An 18,840-nucleotide genomic window follows, 5' to 3' on the forward strand; every position below is an offset into this window, starting at 1 on the left:
TTATTGATGAACCTTATCTTTTTTTTTTTTAATGGATCCTTTGCCTTCGTTACTTCCTTTGTGGTATCTCTCATGTCTTCTCTCCTTTTTCCTTAATGATTTCAATTTGACCTAGCCTATCCTGTATACTGTTACTATGTTAATTTCACAATACCACAATCCTGTTACCTCCCTACTTAAAAAAAAAAAAATTAGTGACTGCTGTAGAGTCAAAACTGTCTTATATTTAAATCCTTTCCTGTGTAGGTAAGTTCTTTGATCTTATCCTTCAATATGTATTATACTTTAGCTAGGATGACCTCTTTTCAGTTTCCCACATATGTCCTGGGCTTTATACTGTCATGATGTATACATAATATATATTCATCAAATGTTCGCTGATTGAACAAATGAAATCTTCCTTTGGGGCTTTTCTTACTCTTAGATCAAGTTGAAATATACTTTTTAAGCAAAATTACTTATATGCTCTATATTTAGTTGTTTGTGAGACTGGTAATTACCATGTATGGTATTCCTTTTCTGGAAATTACCAGTAAGTATTAGCAGTCCAAAGCCTCTCAGGAGTCTTGCAGCAAAGATATAGCTTTAACTTTGTATAACCCGGAACATCCTAGACTCATTTGAGCGTGGAACCAATTTTCCCTTCTCATATAACATCAATTCATATAATCACAATATATTTGAGGAAATTGTGTTCTAGGTAGAGTGGAAGTTAAATTATTAGTTTACTTGTCATTTGGTATAAATCATTCCTCAGGTACGAGAACCAGTTCAGATTGCATGTTTAAGCTCTTGTGTTTTTGTCTTATATAACAATTAAGAAGTTTTACCTTCAATGTAGTTTAAAAGTAGAAAAGTTTAAATGTATGTAGTTTAAATGTTAAACAAAAAAAAAGTTAACTTTTAAAATTGTTGTCCTTTCACTGGCAAAATCATACCAGAAGATTGTAGCCATTCTGTTAAGGGTACTTTACTGACAGAAAAAAATATGGAAAATGTGTTTTTTTAATTAGTAAATTTTAGTTTTTAGAGTAGTTTTAAGTTTATAGAAAAATTGAGCAGATATTTTAGAGATTCCCATATATTTCCCCCCTTCCCGATTATTAATGCCTTGCCTTGGTTGGTACATTTGTTACAGTTGATATGCCAGTATTGATACATTGTTAACAAAGTCCATAGTTTTCATTAGGGTTTTACTCTTCTTGTACATTCTGTGGATTTTGACAAATGGTTAATGTCATGTATTTATCATCACAGTATCATACTGAGTGTTTCACTGCCCCCATATCCCCTGTGTTTCACCTGTTTATCCCTCTCTCTTTCCTTCAGGAGCCCCTGACTACCACTGATCTTTTTGCTCTTTCTACACAGTTTTCCCTTTTCCAAATGTCATAAATTCCATAAATGGAATCATACTGTAGCCTTTCCAGACTGCTTTCTTTCATTTAGAATTATGCATTTAAGGGTTCTCCATGTCTTCTGTGGCTGGATAACTGATTTCTTTTTAGTGCTCAATTACATTCTGTTGTCTAGATGTGCTACAGTTATCCATTCACTTTTTCAAGGACATCTTGGTCACTTGTGTGCAAGTTTTTGTGTGGGAAAATTATTTTTAATATGGTCTTAATTTTGTTATAAAGACAAACACTTTGAACTCAGGATATAGATAAATGGACTCATCTTTTTACTTTTAGTTGAATTGATCAGTTTAATAAAATCTCCAAGTTGTTTTGTTTCTGAGAGTGCTGAAATTTATCCTTTAGTCTTCGCAAGAGAAGGGTTGCTAGTTTGCTACCACTATTCATGTGAAAAATGGTCCTCAATTACAAAATCACCATAAAATGCTAGATTGGATTCATTAATGACATTGTATTAGTAATTAATGAAGTCCATAAAATTAAAAGACCTAAGTATTAGGAGGATTCCAGTTTGTCCAAAGGTTCTGGTGTTCTAAATGTTATAACAGTGAATTAGACTTGTAAGATTTTCCGGGTTTTGATTTTTCTTCTCTTTCATGCATGCATTTGTTTTCTAAATATTTTTTGCTACACAATTTTGTATACTCAGGAAGTAATTAAAGGTTAACCTCTTTATCCATGTACATTTTTACTCTCTTGGTGTTCTCTCCTTATCTGCCTCTTGAAAGTAGGAATTGCAAAGAGGTTTTCTATGTAATTACTTCTGTCATCCTTAGACATGTTGAAAATACATACATTAGAAGCCTTGGTTTAATTTAAATTCAGTAGTAGTTGAAGGGCCTTATTATATCGGTCTTTTCATCCTAAAGGAATCTTTTTGTCATGGATTCTGAAAACTTCCTTTCGTGGTCTGAAAACTCCATTGATTAGGCAGGAGGTATACTGGTGATTAGTAGAGTTTAATTCATAGCCTGTTTTTCAGCATCTATATTTTGCTTGTACTTGTATTAAGGTTTTCTTCCTCCACATGTTTTTATCTTCTGCCTGATTTTTAAATTCTTTCATTAGCTAAGACTACAAAAATCTCACATCTGAGTAGAGTCCAGTCTAGTGATTCAATTTATATATTATGTATAAATGCTTAATAGCATCAAATATTATAATTACTTGTACATTTTACATGAAATATTTTCAGTGTTATCTATTTAATGACTTTACTGAGGGGGAAACTGAGGCTCAAAGGGATTATATTATTTAAGATCATCAGTTAGTAAGTAGAACTGGAGTTTATAGCATAGCTTAGTCTTCTTATTTTAAATTCCTGTTTATGATATAAATTTTTAAAAGACCTGTACCCCGAATACTTGGGGCAGAATGCTTGGTAAACAATTTTATAATTATAAAATAAAATGCATGAACGTGATTTGTATGAAAACCACATCCATCTTTGTCGGTCCTGCTTTTGCACCTCTGGTGCAGGTAACATTCATTTACCTTCACACCTTTGGAATGTATATATTAGCATTTTTTTTTTTTTTTGGTAAATATGCTTGCATTCTCTCAATAAAAATAGAAGTAAATAGTATAAAATAAATGCCATTGAATTAGAATTAAGATTCCCTTCACAGACTTCATGATTTTAAAACTTGGCCCAGAGTGCAGATAGGGGGAAATCGTGACTTCTTTTTCTCCTGCTCTTTTGAGGTCTGTAAAAAAGGATTGACAATACTATTATTTTTAAGTTTTGAAGTATTAGTTTAGTGCTTGGCCTTTAAGAAAACCTTTTGTTAGTGTAACTTTTATCATCAGTTAACATTTAGTAAGTAATCGAACTTCATGGACTTCCACTGTATACAGTTCTATACCTTTTCTGTCCTATGCTATGGGCAGAAGATGCAGAACTTAACCAAGGAAGCCCGTTTCTATTCTATAATTAGTTTAAAGGGTTACCTGATTGATTTTGATGTGAAAGAAGAGATAATAGAGAGCTTTAAGATGGATTTTTTAATACTTGCAGAGGATGAATAAGATGTAATGTTTGATAACTAAAGCTTTGTGTGTGCTGGAAGATGTTTTATTTAGTTTTTTCCACTTAAAACTTTTGCTTTTAATATAATTTGTAATGACCTGAGTTTAAAATTTTGTTTACCAAGGGTGAAAGGACTTTTTTTATCAATTCATTTTGAATAAATTAAAAACTTCCAGCAAAGAGGAAAATTACCTTTACTTTCTTTTTGTGGAAAAGTTTGCCAGTAGAATACATATTGGAAAGAAAGAAAGGTTAAGAAAGGAATGGCTGTGTTAAATTATTTTCTGTTTGTTAGTGGAAATGGCTGAAGTTGTTTAATGCTGTTAACTTCTTCCAATGTTTATTTCTTATTTGTATTTATAGTAGAAAATACAGAGTTTTTACAGCAAGCTGCTTTAGAAGAGTATGGTCCAGAGCTTCATGTGGCTTTGAGGAGTCGAAGAGATGAATTACATTATTTAAGGAAACTTACCGAACTACTTTTTCCTTATATTTTACCTCCTAAAGCAACAGACTGCAGGTATAAATAAGACTGGAAAATGTCATAGCAGTATTTACATACCATGCCATGTGTATATTGCTGTTTTTGATCATAATAGGAATACACTAAAACTTGAGGTTATCCTATGATGTGAAAAATTTTCCATTTAAGAAATATAATTTATTAGGTCCTAAAATGCCATTTTAGGCACTGAACGTTCATGATATATTGTATTGCTAACAGTTTTTTCCTAGAAGCTGATCTTGGGAAATCAAAGATAAACATAAAAATTAAGTTTCTTACTTGATATCATTATACTGTGTTACATCCTTGGTGTTCCTTTGAAAAGACATGCATATTGGGACTCACTGGCAGAAACACTTTGGATAAATTATACCACTAAGTTTGGAAAGTATAGTTAAAGGTCATTTAGTCCATCCAGCCTCCTTTGTTCCTATAAGAGCATGTTTAGATTATTCCATAAAGTTCCTTTGTTGCTCTTATCTTTATGATCCTTAGAGATAAGGACCATGGTTTATTTTATTTATTTACTTTAATTGAATTATAGTTAATTTATAGTACTATTTTCAGATAACATAGTGCTTCAGTATTTTCATATATTACACTCTGTTTAGTGAAAGAAAGTGAAAGTGAAGTCGCTCAGTCGTGTTCGACTCCTTGCGACCCCATGGACTGTAGCCTACCAGCTTCCTCCGTCCGTGGGATTTTCCAGGCAAGAATACTGGAGTGGGGTGCCATTGCCTTCTCCAGGAGATCTTCCCGACTCAGGGATTGAACCCGGGTCTCCCGCATTGGAGGCAGACGCTTTACTGTCTGAGCCACCAAGAAAGTACTCTATTTAGAGTTATTATAAAATAATAGCTATATTTCCCTGTGCTGTGCAGTATGTCCAACCATGGCTTATTCTTGGTGGTACACTTTAAATATTACTTTATTTTAAATTTAAAATATTTTAAATAAAAGTTTAAAAAATGGCTTTATTAATTTAAATATTATAGTCATACAATAATTATACTATTAAAATTAGTTTTACTTATTAATTTGTTACATGTAACATTGTAATATTCTGAAGTAGAGTTTTTCTAATGCTTACTCAAGTTCCTCCTGCCGAGGAAATGCTTTTTCCCTCTTAATAGTATTCCTTTTAACCAGTTAAGAAATCCAGATGTGGTCTCTGAACCAATAGTGTGAGCATTAGTTGGTGGCTTGTTAGAGATGGCAGACTGTCAAGGCAGACCCCAGATCTCCTGAATCATAGTCATATTAACAAGATTCCCACGTGAGAGCTGATGTAAGTCACTAAATATGTACAATATTGTTCTTTTTTCCAGATCTCTGACCTTACTTCTAAGAGAGATTCTCTCTGGTTCGGTGTTCCTCCCTTCTTTGGATTTCCTAGCTGATCCAGTAAGATTTAAAAAAATTTTTTTCTTTAATTGTGATAAAATGCATGTAAAGTAAAATTTACCATCTTAAATTACATGTACAGTTCAGTGGTATTAAGCACATTTCACATTGTTGAGCAATCATAACCATAGCTTGTCTCCAGAACTCTTTTTATCTTACAAAATCTAAATTCTGCACCCATATAAACAGTAATTCTCCATTCCTCCTAACGCCTGGCAACTCTGCTTCCTGACTGTTTTCTGTCTCTGTGAACTTGACTACTCTGGTTACCTTAGACGAGTGGAGTGATGCAGCATCTGGCTTATTTTACATAGTATAATATCGTCAAGGTTCATTCATGTTGCAGCATAGATCAGAATTCCCTTTCTTTTCGAGGCTGAGTAGTATTTCATTATAGATATATGTCACATTTTGTTCATTCATCTATTGATGGATAGTTGAGTTGCTTTTACTTTTGATCCAGTAAGATTTTGAAGAAATAGGGATAATTTATAAGCATTTTGAATGCCAAAGTCAGAATTACTTTTCTTTTTCCATTTCCACAAAAGTTGAGAACCCTGTATTGTAGATTTTTTTAAAAAGTTCTTCGGTGTTAACAAACGTACAGATGCTTTGCCACTGCTCTGTTTTGTCATTTTTCCAGAAACTTTCGCAATCTGATAGAAGCTTTCAGAATTCAGGGCAGAATACACTAATGAAATTATTTTGATCTATGTTTATTATTTTCCATTAGGATACTGTGAATCATTTGCTTATCATCTTCATAGATGACAGTCCAGTGAGTATTGAACATGTTAAAAAATATTTCAGATTGCATTGAAGTTTGATACATACCAATCAAATGACACTTGACTGAATTAATTCTCTCTTCAAAGCCTGAAAAAGCGACTGAACCGCCTTCCCCTTTAGTTCCATTCTTGCAGAAATTTGCAGAACCTAGAAATAAAAAACCATCTGTAAGTATTTTCAGAAATAACATACTTTCGATATAAACAATTTTATCACGTATTTATATAGCTCTAACTTACTCCTCCTCCCATGTTGTATCAAGGTGCTGAAGTTAGAATTGAAGCAAATCAGAGAGCAGCAAGATCTCTTGTTCCGGTTTATGAACTTTCTGAAACAAGAAGGAGCAGTGCACGTGTTGCAGATTTGTCTGACTGTGGGTGAGGCTTACCTGTGTACTTTACTAAAGTCATTGTTAAACTTTGTCATATACTTGACAATTCAGATCAGATCTAATGTTGTAGTTGCCAGTGTCTACTCCTTTCCACATTGGAACATAATCTTTAACTGACTTCAACCAAGTGCTCTTAGCAGGAAGAAAAACTACTAAAAATTTAGAGTAATGAAATTGTGTTAAAGACCTGGTCATGAGCATTTTGTCACAGTTTTTGTTAAGAATTATTTTGATTAAGTAATCAAATATAAAAATGTTCTATTTTGACTAGAAGTTCTATAACATCTTGTGCTATTGGATTTTGAGGCACTATATGGACTCTGAAAAGATTAGTTTTTTTAATGCACCTAATTTTTTAAAATATATAATGAAAACAAATTGAGGCATATTTTACACAGCAAAACAAATAGAATTTAAATATACAATTGCTCTAACAAATCTGCACTCCATATAACCTATACCTTTACTGAAATCAGGAAGATTTCCATCACCCTAGAAGGTTCCCTGAGAGCCCTTCCCAGCTGATGCTTTCCTGCTCCCACTCCTGCCAAAGCAGTCACTGATCTCATTTCTTTGACCACAAATTGGTTTTTCCTGTACAGTTTCCTTATATAGATGGAAGCTCATAGGATGTACTTTTGGAGCCTGACTTCATTGATTCAGGATGATGCTGTTTAAGATTGATTCATGTTATTGTGTAGATGAGTAGTTTGTTCTTTTTTATTGTGAAGTAGTGTTCTTTTGTATGAGGGTACCACACTTTCTTTATTCATTCTCCTCTAGATGGGTATCTGGACTGCTTCCACTCTGGGGCTGTTATGAGTAAAGCTGCTGTGCACATTCTTGTACAGGGTTTTCTGTTGAGCATATATTTAATAACTAGAAGTATAATTGCTGTGTCACAAGGTAGATATATGTTTAATTTTATAAGAAGCTGCCAAATTGTTTTCCAGAGGGTTGTATGTACTATTTTACTCCACCAGCAGGGTAAGAGAGTTCTGGTTGTGCCTCAACTTTATAAAAATTTGGTGGTGTTTATCTTTTTAATTTTAGCCATTTTAGTTGGTATGTGGTAGAATTTTGTTGTGCTTTTAATTTGCACTTCTCTAATGATTAACAGAGATGAATACTTTATCATGTGCTTATTGACTATTTGAATATCTTTGTGGAATTGCTGTCTTTTGCCTGTTTCTTACTGAATTGTTTTTCCTTTTGTCAGAAATTTCAGTAGTTCTTTAAATATTCTAGATATGAGTCTTTTTGTCAGATATAAGTATTACAAAGACTTTCTTTCAGACAGTGGTTTGTCTTTTTATTTTTGGAATAGAGTCTCTTGATGAGCAGAACTTTTAAATTTTGATGAAATTCAGTGTATCAATTTTTAATTTTATGCTTTGTGCTTTCTGAGACTTCCAAAAGACTTTTTTAAGCCTTCACCTATCTTTAGTCAAGGTGATGTTTGCCTGTTTTTCTCTAGGTGTGTTATAGTTATTATATTTTATATACAGATTTGTGATCCATCGTGGAATAAATTTTAGGTTGGTATTAGGTAGGGGTTGAGGTTCATTTTCCCCCTGTATAGATATACAGTTTTTCCAGTATCCATTTTTTGAAGAGACGTTTCATTCCCATCTTGAATTACTTGGGCATCTTTGACAAACCTTTTGACCATATGTGGGTCTGTTTCTCGGTTATATTCTTTTCCATTGATCCATATGTCTACTTTTTTTGGCCGATACCACAGTCTTGATTGGGGCTTCCCTTGTAGCTTAGTCAGTAAAGAATCTACCTGCAGTGTAGGAGACCAGGGTTCAAACCCTGGGTTGGGAAGGTCCCCTGGTGAAGGAAATGGCAACCCACTCCAGTATCCTTGCCTGGAAAATCTCATGGACAGTGGAGCCTGGTGGGCTGCAGTCCATGGGGTCACAAAGAGTTGGGTACGACTGAGCGACTAATACTAATACAGTCTTGATTACTTTGACTAAGTAAGTTTTGCAATCAAGTGGTTTATGACTTCCCACTTAGTTCTTTTTAAAGACTGTCCTTAGCTATTTTAAGTTCTTTGCATTTCTATATAAAGTTTACAGTCAGACTGATAATCATACCCCTTCATCCACATACACAACCTGCTTCAGTGTTTTAATTGGGGTGGTATTAAATCTGTAGCTCAACTTGGGGAGTAATGACATCTCAACAGTATTTAGATTTCCAGTACATGAATAGGGCGTATTTTTTCATTCATTTCATTCCTAATTTCTCTCCATAAAAGTGTTTCATAGTTATCACTGTGGATCTTTATTTTTGGATTTATTTGAATGTGGTATTTAAAATAACTTGTTAAATTTTTTTGTTGCTTATATACAGAAATAGAATTGATTTATTGCGTACTGATTTTGTATCCTGTGACATTACTAAGTTTACTTACTAGTTCTAGTAGCTTTTTTGTAGATTGCCTTAGGATTTTCTGCACACACAATCATGTCATCTGTGAATACACAGTTTTACTTTTTCCTTTGTGATGTTTACATCTTATTTCTTTTTCCTGCCCCTATTGTAATGGCTAGGACCTTCAGTGTGGTGTTGAATCTGAGTGGTGAGAGCTTACATCCTTGCTTTATGGGGGAATCATTTAGTGTTACACCATTATGTATAATATTAGCCTGGGTTTTCCTGGTAGATCTCCTTTACTAGATAGAGAATATTTCCTTCTGTTTATTGTTTGCTGAGAATTTTTATCATGAATGAACAGTGGATTTTTAAAATGCTTTTAGTGCATCTCAGCACCCTATTTAATCACCAAGTTATTCCTAATATTCTTTTATTATGGAGCTGTAGTGATATCCCCTCTTTATTGCTAATTTGTACTTTCTAGTGGTTTATAAAGTTTTGAAATATTTTTGATTTGCTAAGTTTTAGCTTTCATATTTATTATTTCCTTTCTTCTTACCTTGCAATTAGTGTGTACTTTTGGTTTCTTAAGGTGAAAGCACTGATGATTAATTTGTACACATTTCTTCTTTCTTAATATAAGCACTTAAAACTATAAATTTCTATGAGTTGCTATAACTGAATTCTAAGATTTTTGATATGCTGTGCTTTTTATAGTCATTTAGTTTGAAATATTTTAAAATTTTCCTGTGGTTTATCCTTTGACCCTTGGGTTATTTTGAAATGTATTGCTAAATTTCCAAAATTTAGGGATTTTTGAGATATCTTATTGTGATTGATTTCTGATTTAATACTGTCCTGATCAGACAACATATTTGGTGTGATTTCAGTCCTTTGAAATTGATTGAAACTTGTTTTATGGCCCATCCATATGATCTGTATGAATATTCCATGTACATGTGAGAAGAACATCTATTTTGCTGTGTTGGGTGGTGTCCTGTAAATATTATTTAGATTAAATTGATGGCTTTTGATTTCTTAATGGATTTGCTATTTCTCCCTTTAGTTATTAATTTTTTTTCATCTATTTCAAGTTTCATTATTAGGTGCAGAGACATTTAAGATTGGTAATGAATCTATCCTTTTATCACTATAAAATTCTCTGGTAATTCTCTGTCTTGAAGTCTACTTTGTTTGATATTAATATATAGTTATACTATCTTTACTCTTGGGTTTGCATTGTATTACCTTTTTCTATATAATTAAAGAATTTAACATTTATTATAAATACCACATAGCTGAATATTGCTTTTAAAAAATCGAATTTGATAATCTTTAGTTTCTAATTGGGGGTTATAGTACATTTACACTTAGTATAATTATTGCATATTTATTGTTAGGTCTTTGGTCTTGGTGTTTTGTATTTGTTCCATGTATTTTTTTTTAAAATGTTTTCCTACCTTTCTTTGAATTACTTGTGCATTTTTCAGTATTTTATCTCCTCTGTTGACATTTTCTTATTTTTTTTAGTGGTTGCTCAATGATCATCATCCTTCATTTATCACAGTTTTCATTTAAACATATATTTTACTGTTTCAGAAACAGTGTAAGAACCTCAGTATACCTCAGTTTGTTCCCTTATTGTCTGATGTGACTGTTACTATATAGTTTAATTCTGTGTAGGCTATGAAACTCCACAGTACATTGCTTTTTCTTCCTTAAGCAACAGTCTTAACACACACACACATGCACACATATTTTGGCCTTGATAGTTACTGGCAAATTTACTTTTTTGGTGGCCTTTATTCTTTTTCTGCAGAGCCAGTTTCTGTATCATTTTCCTTCTGCTGAAATAAATGTTTTTTATTACATTTCTTATAGCACCATTCTGCTGGAGGTAAATTCTCTTAGCTCTTGTCTGTCTGAAAAGGTGTTATTTTGTATTCATTTTAAAAAGATATTCTCACCAAATAAAAATTTCAGGTTATTTTTTTTTCTTTCAGCATTTTATGTCATTTTTTCATTGCCTTTTGAGCAGCGCCATTGTTTCTAAGGAGAAATTAGCTTCCATTCTTATGTTTGTTTCCCTATATATATTCTTTTCTCCCTGATTTTGCAGTTTTCTTTTTGTGTTTGGGGTTTCAGCAATTTAACTGTAATGTGTAGTTTTTAAAAAGTTTATTCTGCTTGGATTTTCCTAGGAATCTTAGATATGTAGGTTGGTGGTTTTCATCATTTTAGAAGATGCTTGGCTGTTATCTCTTCAAATACTGTGCCTGATTTTTTCCTCTCCTTTTTGAGATTCCAATTTTATGAATTTGCTATCATTCCAAAGATCTCATATGTTCTGTTCTAGTTTTTTCTTATTCTTTTTTAAAGAAAAACTCCTTTTCTCTTTGTGTTTCAGTTTTGATAATTAAGAATTAAGGGGTAAGCTCCATATTACCTCTTGTAATAAAAAAGGCAGTCAGTATTTTGGGTTTTTTAATGCTGTCCTCTGTCTCTTTAGAAAAAATTGATTTGTTCAGACTCTGAGCCCTGTCACTAGTCTACAGCTTCCTTGATGGAAAGAAACATTGTTTAAAAACATTGACCAGGACTAAAAAGAGCCTTAGTTTTCACTATTATTTAGTGAATCAGGTTTCAGAATATTAAAGACCCTTGGTATAAGAAATTAATCCAATATGTTTCTTAAAGAGAATTTTACAAACATGTTTATTATTCTAAGTTTTAGAAGATTTATGTTGCTAGGCTAATATTTACACATTTTATATTGGTATATATTATATTTCATTGTTTAACTTCTCTTTCATCTCAGTAGTTGTTTTATTGCTCCCAATTAAAATTTTTTTAAAAACTTAAAATGATGAATAGACTACTCATACTTGCCACTTTTGATATTCATTACAGTTAGACTGAGAGCCTGAAGTTTTCACTGAATAGTTTTACTCTATGAAAATCTTTTTTTTTCCTTTCTGAATTTGCTAGAGGAATTCAATGACAGAATTTTACGACCAGAGTTATCAAATGACGAAATGCTGTCTCTTCATGAAGAGTTACAAAAGATTTATAAAACATATTGTTTAGATGAAAGTGTTGACAAAATTCGATTTGATCCCTTCATTGTAGAAGAGATTCAAAAAAGTAAGTAAAAGATGAGGATGAATTCTGTTGTCTGTAGTTCTTTTACTCTTTTCAGAGTTTTCTGATGTATTCCCTGTTTATTGCAACAGCTGTGTGAGATACACAGGCAGGCATTATCCTATTTTACTAACAAGATGAAAGCTGTGATGAAGAAACTTATTCACAATTCACATAAATAATACTTGCCAGAACTGGCTAGGTTGTTCTAATTCTTCATTCTGGTGTGATTTGCACCTTACAGTGGATTTTCTGCAAAACAGTTTTAGTGTTGTTTGTTTGCTCTTTCACTGTAATGAATTTTAAACTAATATATAATGTATTTATGCTTTTCATAAATAATTTTTGCAATATAATTTTTTTAACAGTTGCTGAAGGCCCATATATAGATGTTGTGAAACTTCAAACTATGAGATGTCTTTTTGAAGCTTATGAACATGTACTTTCTCTCTTGGAAAATGTGTTTACTCCTATGTTTTGCCACAGTGATGAGGTAAGTCAGAATATTAATGTTGTGTGAAGATTTTTCTTTAAAACTTATTAGTTGCTTTGATATCATTGCATGAGTAATTCAAGTAATAAATAGAAAAATAAAATGTAGTTAATTAGATGCTGTTTTGCACTACATAATTTAATTTAAGCCACTACATAATTTAAGCCACCTGCCAATGCAGGAGATTAGAAACTGATAATATTATTTCTTAATATCAAAACCATGTTTGTGTATGTGGCTAGTAGATTGCTACCTAATTGGTCTATTTGATTTTCCATATATCTGAGTGACTTTGTAGTGGTGATGGGGAAACCCCATTTTTGTATGTATGTTGTTTACCTACTAGTGGAAATCAGATGGTTAGAATACCTCCATTTGCAATATCTTAATCCTTACTCTATTTGACTGTGATTGTATTCACTTGATTTAAGTAATATTTTCTTTAAACTTGTAAGTAGTAAGGTAAAATAGCATATTCAATATCAAGTACTGGTTTAATAAATCATAATTATTTTTTAAGTATTTTAGACAACTTTTAAGAGGTGCAGAATCACCAACACGCAATTCAAAATTCAACAGGTAGGTATATTCAATTGTATATATGGTGGTTGCTTTTTTTTTTTTGGTTCTTTTTGATACTAATCATTCTGTGATAGCATCATTACCTTTATTAGCTGTTTTTGTTTGACTATGTGGTTTCTTTGCTGTATAAGTAAACCAGATATTTTATTAAGGAGTTGTAGAGCCATATTACATATAGTAATGTAAAAATGCCAGACATTCTTTTAGAAAAATTTAACAAGGTACACACCATTGCTTTGTTAATATTATAACTAACACATATTATTGCTGGATTACCTGCTTTATTGGAAACTGTGGACTGCATGCATAATTGAAATCCACAGATAACTCCATTTTAGAGAGTAGTTTGTTTTTTTTTTCCCAGAGAGTGATGTTTATTAGAGTACCCACTGGTTACAAAAGTGGAAGGGTTTTCCCTTCTTGGCTTTCTGGAAACATAAATGTGCAGTTAAATGACCTAATAAAGGCAGTGTAAGAGAGGTGCTTTATCCATTTATAAGCTGGATAATTAATGTCTTGATTTGTTCCTTACATTGTATATGTACAAAATTGATACAGATATCAAATATATAAATCTATAGAATTGATACTCACATTGCTCTCAACATCTTCCAGTTTGTGTATTATATGCTCTCATGTGAAACTCTTTGCAACCCCATGGACTGTAGCACACCAGTCTCCTTTGACCATGGGATTTTCCTGGCAAAAATACTGGAGAGGGTAGCCATTCCCTTCTCCAGGATATCTTCCTGATCCAGGTGTTGAACCCAGACTCCTGCATTGCAGGCAGATTCTTTACCATCTGAGCCACCAGGGAAGCCCAGTTTGTTTGAGCAAGAATCTAATAATAAACATAAATAAATTGGAGATATGTTGCAAAGAGAGAAGTAGATAAGTCAGAAAATGGAGTGGTTTTAAAAATAGTATAAGGAAAAATGTGAAAACCTGAGCCGTGGGGAGACTGTGTTACATATTTTGACAAAACTAAGGGTTGTAGAAATATATAGATTTGAATTTTTTTGTATGTTAAATATTAATTTTTACATAACGTGCCAATATATGTAGTATATATGTAGTAATTTTTCTGAAAGGTGCCCCAGTGCTCAATCATGTCCAATGTTCTGTGGCCCCATGGACTGTAGCCCACCAAGCTCCTCTGTCCATGGGATTTCCCAGGCAGAAATACTGGAGTGGGTTGTTGTTTTCTTTTCCAGGTGATCTTCCCAACCCAGGGATGGAACCTGTGTCTCTTGTGTTTCCTGCATTGGCAGGTGAATTCTTTACCACTAGCTACCACCTGAAAGGTGGGACATAGCTTTCTGAATGGAGAAGGCAATGGCAACCCACTCCAGTACTCTTGCCTGGAAAATCCCATGGACAGAGGAGCCTGGTGGGCTGCAGTCCATGGGGTCGCTAAGAGTCAGACATGACTGAGCGACTTCACTTTCACTTTTTGCTTTCATGCATTGGAGAAGGAAATGGCAACCCACTCCAGTGTTCTTGCCTGGAGAATCCCGGGGATTGGGGAGCCTGGTGGGCTGCCTTCTATGGGGTCGCGCAGAGTCGGACACGACTGAAGTGACTTAGCAGCAGCAGCTTTCTGAAATGTGGGACGTAACCTTTATGATTCTTTGTTAAAATGTTACTCCTTTACTGTTCCCTAATTTATATATTGCAACTGTGCAATAGTTACTTTATATAACAAAAATTCCATGCATACTATTTAAAATAGCATTCTTGACCCAATCCACACAGGGCTTCCCACATGGCTCAGTGGTGGAGAAGCCACCTGCCAATGCAGGAGATGTGGGTCCTTTGCTGGGTGGGGAAGATCCCCTGGAGAAGGAAATGACAACCAATTCCAGTATTCTTGCCTGGGAAATCCCATGGACGGAGAAGCCTGGTGGGCTACAGTCCATGGGGTCGCAAAGAGTCGGACATGACTGAGCGACTCTTTAACATTTTATTTATTTATTTTTATCTGTGGACTTAGGATGTTTGGAGTCTCACATTGATAGTGAAACTCCTCTATTGGATTCCTTAAGAGGAAGTGGTTCTTTGATCCTCTGAGCTTGCTGAGTAGCTAAATGTAAGTCAGGGTCATAACCTCAGAGATGGAAAGCTTCCTTTGCCACTTTGAGAACACCTAGTTGTCTTCAACATATTGAGGCTCTAATTTTGCTGACTTAGCATATAAACTTAATAGGAAGAAAATGTGGATTGTTTTCATTCTGGGTAATGGTTATAGCCTTAGAAAATATGTTTTTCTTTATGTTGACCTGACTCTGACATTATCTGTCTTGTTAGGACTCTGCTCCAGTGACGTTCAATGATTCATTTATCTGTGTAGAATAAGTAAAAGACTTTCTTAACAGTCCTTCACTGAAAATTTACAGTAGCATTGCTAATTAGCTGTTAGATGACTGAAAATATGTAAAATATTTATTCATACATTTTATGCCTACATTAAAAGCAGGTGACCAAGCGCTAATATATATTAATTGTGAGATTAACAAGGCATTGGTGTGTATCTTGTTAAATTTTCCCAAATGTTTAGGCATTTTCACATTATTATTATATTTGCATTTTAAAAGCAAAATTTTAATGCATGTTACTGTTAATCTGTTTCATTCTATACTTACAGCATAACTTAAAAAATGTTTAAGGCTGGATCTTTTGTTAACTTTGCTTCTTAGCTTAAGACATGATTTTAAAAAATATTCAAACTAAAAATGTGTTGAGCTTGCATCCATAGACATGAATTCCGTGTTAGAAAATACACGTTTGTTTTTTCTGCCAAGTTTTTGGTGGCTTAGTCTCTGAATATTTTGCACTGTATTAAACAAATAGTTTGCCTAAATGAGGGCAAAAAACTACAGAATTATTTTGTGACATACTGAGTTTTTAAGAATTTTTTTAATGATCTAGAATTCAGATTGCATTTCCCCAAAAGAGCCATTATGTTTTATTTCTCTTTCCTTTATCATGTTAGTCCTAAGAATTCCTTTTCTTTGTCAAGATGAATGTTATCCATCAGTGTAACTTTTAAAGCTTTTAAATTTTGTTTTATTGTTCTAAAGTGAAACTTGTTTAATGTCTGGGGTTTCTCTTTCTCTTTTCCTTATATAATTTCACATATCTGTTACTGCAGAGGTAGCCTAAGTTTGGATGATTTTCGGTAAGTCTTGAGACAGCATGTGATTCTTTTTTGTATAAATTATCTGTTTAATTCCAAAACATACACCCAAAACAACCTAAGTAAAACTGAAAAGGAAAAAAAAAAAAGAAACATTATAGCTGCCTTTATATCAGCTATTTGGTATATCTCTTAAAATTAACCTGTAGTTTGATTCTAGATGTCTCATTTTGGAAATAACATGATATATATCATTATAAAATAAAAATGTCAGTATAAAAATAAAATGAAAAAGCCAGTATTCAGCTTTTAAAGCTATTACCTCATTTTTTTAATGGTATTGATCTTGCTAAATTACATTTAGACTTACTTGTGTTTAAAGAACTTTGTTTTTTTTAAGCAAGTAGTACAATTTTTTCAGTATTTCTGGGCTTCATCACAAGTGAGATATTAAAAAAAAATAGTTCAAAAAGTCCAAACTGTTTTATAATCCATTTAGGTTCTGAGGACCAGCAAAATCTATCTAGATTCTGGAGATTTTAATATTTTATCAGTATTTTCGTATTTGTTTTTGACATTTCTTTCAGAGAAAATTGTGTTTACAATTTTGAATTTTTAAAAAACACTAATTTTATGCTTGTTTAAAATAATATTCTAGCTTAAGTATCCTTTTTTACAACTACTACTACTTATTATTAGCATTTTTCCAGTTTTAAAATAAGTTTGATTCACTTCTTCACTCCTTGAACGTGTATAAAATGTATATATTACTCATATACCTAGTGCATTGAAACTTGATCAGTTTACTTGTATTTCTGTAATTGTTGCATTATTTTTAGAAGTACATTTTCTTAGACGAATAGTAGCTATTCATTAAGTTAAGCCGTTCAAAACCAACTTTCTTGAATTTTAAAACAGTCATTTTTTATTTGGAGGTTTGTTATAAGGGCAGTATTACATAGTGAGCATGACTTTTGAATAAAAGTTACGTTTTTACTTGCTGAAACAGAAGCAGTAGGCTGTAATGGAGGAAATTTTTGCTGCTTTTTGGAGTATTTTTGTTGTCGCTTTTCAGCTATTTCTGCTTTTAGAAATTCACTTCTGTAAAAAATTGCAAAACCATTATTTAATATGTAAGACAGAGCAGGGCTTCTTCCTTAGGCTACATTTGTTTTTATCTTTTATGTTCATTGCTAGCTTTTCCCTTGCCATTTTATTTCTTCTCTTGTTATTACTTCGAAATAATGTAAGGTACACTTTATACTTCATTCTTCTTTTGAGTATCATTTATGTGATTATAAAGTTGAAATGCTTAAAAATTTTCAGCCATTTTCAGAATTTTTTTGTTCTATCTAAAAATGAAGTACTGAGAAAGTTTCCTAGTCTTCTTGTTTTTCTGTTACACTGAATTATTTCAGAAGTACATTAGCAGGCGGATTCTTTTACCACTGCACCACCTGGGTGGGTACAGTTTGAGTGGTATAGTCTATTTTGAACATCGGTCTTAACCAAATTATTTAACCTGTTATTTCAAAAGCTGAATGGCAGTTAGAAATATGTACCACTAGAGGGCTCTCATCTTTTATACTTGGTAGTTCCATTCGTATTCTAAGGTAAAAGAGTAGGTAAATTTCAAATGTTTGTTAATAAATATTGTCCCATTTATTCATCCCCTCAAATTTAAACTTTAAATATACTGTCACTTTTGATTATGAAGATATTGAGACTTAATCTATGACTGAGAACTCCAAAAAGTTATGTTTAGCCATACCTTCAGTTTACCCTTTTTGCAACTATTTTTATTATTGTTTACAGTAAACTAGACTGTTGTGATAATGTAATAACTTGCTATATTCTTGATACATTTTTGTTTAATATTTAGGAGCACACAGAAGAGAGGAGAATCATTTGGAATCAGCCGAATAGGCAGCAAAATTAAAGGAGTCTTCAAGAGCACCACAATGGAGGGAGCTATGTTGCCAAACTATGGTTTAGCTGAAGGTGAAGACGACTTTGTAAGTAAGAATTCTTCAATTTGATGTATGTATAACTTCAGACTTAAAAATAGCATAAAAAGTTGGATGTGCTTACTTGTTATTTTCCCTCTTTTTTAATCATACTTCTTACTTCAGACTTCATTTGTGTTTTCCATCCATGGTGCTAATCTAATTTAAAAATTTCTGAGCATTAAGTTACTGCTTACTAAAGCCAGAATGGTTTCTGTTTTGGTGATAATGCTTCTAATAGTCAAACAATTTATCATATTTTGATTACGCTTTTACTTCACATCCTGATCTTATCTCTTCCTAACCATATTAGCCAGGCGTTTGGAGTTGTATTAATATATCCTGTTTAACCCCTTGATACTCAAACTGTGATCTGTGGATCAACATGATCAGTATTAACCAAGAGCTTGTTCTCAGTGCAGACAGAATCTCAGTCTTCATCCTAGACCTACTGAGTCATAATTTACATTTTAACAAGATTCCAGCTGATTTTTAAGCACATTATACCCTCCATGCTATTTCTCTGTATCTTTTCATGTGATGCCTTGCTTGAGATGT

General features: G+C 32.8%; 1 protein-coding gene across 9 annotated transcripts in view; it reads left to right on the top strand.

Annotated features, from left to right (window-relative positions):
- The window catches only part of SNX14 (sorting nexin 14), a 71,619-nt gene that overhangs the window by 27,733 nt on the left and 25,046 nt on the right, over positions 1 to 18,840 (top strand). For 3 of the 9 annotated variants that reach the window (XM_060419576.1, XM_012182824.5, XM_060419581.1), the window contains exons 8-17: positions 3,811 to 3,967; positions 5,281 to 5,356; positions 6,090 to 6,134; positions 6,232 to 6,312; positions 6,408 to 6,522; positions 11,913 to 12,068; positions 12,434 to 12,558; positions 13,079 to 13,137; positions 16,292 to 16,318; positions 18,159 to 18,291. In XM_060419576.1, coding sequence (XP_060275559.1) covers positions 3,811 to 3,967; positions 5,281 to 5,356; positions 6,090 to 6,134; positions 6,232 to 6,312; positions 6,408 to 6,522; positions 11,913 to 12,068; positions 12,434 to 12,558; positions 13,079 to 13,137; positions 16,292 to 16,318; positions 18,159 to 18,291 — 974 coding nt within the window. The remainder of the gene's footprint in view (positions 1 to 3,810; positions 3,968 to 5,280; positions 5,357 to 6,089; positions 6,135 to 6,231; positions 6,313 to 6,407; positions 6,523 to 11,912; positions 12,069 to 12,433; positions 12,559 to 13,078; positions 13,138 to 16,291; positions 16,319 to 18,158; positions 18,292 to 18,840) is intronic. The other 6 variants (XM_060419577.1, XM_012182825.5, XM_060419578.1 and 3 more) reach the window with 3 other exon arrangements.

This window comes from Ovis aries, chromosome 8 (genome assembly GCF_016772045.2).
Source record: "Ovis aries strain OAR_USU_Benz2616 breed Rambouillet chromosome 8, ARS-UI_Ramb_v3.0, whole genome shotgun sequence".
NCBI lineage: Eukaryota > Metazoa > Chordata > Mammalia > Artiodactyla > Bovidae > Ovis > Ovis aries.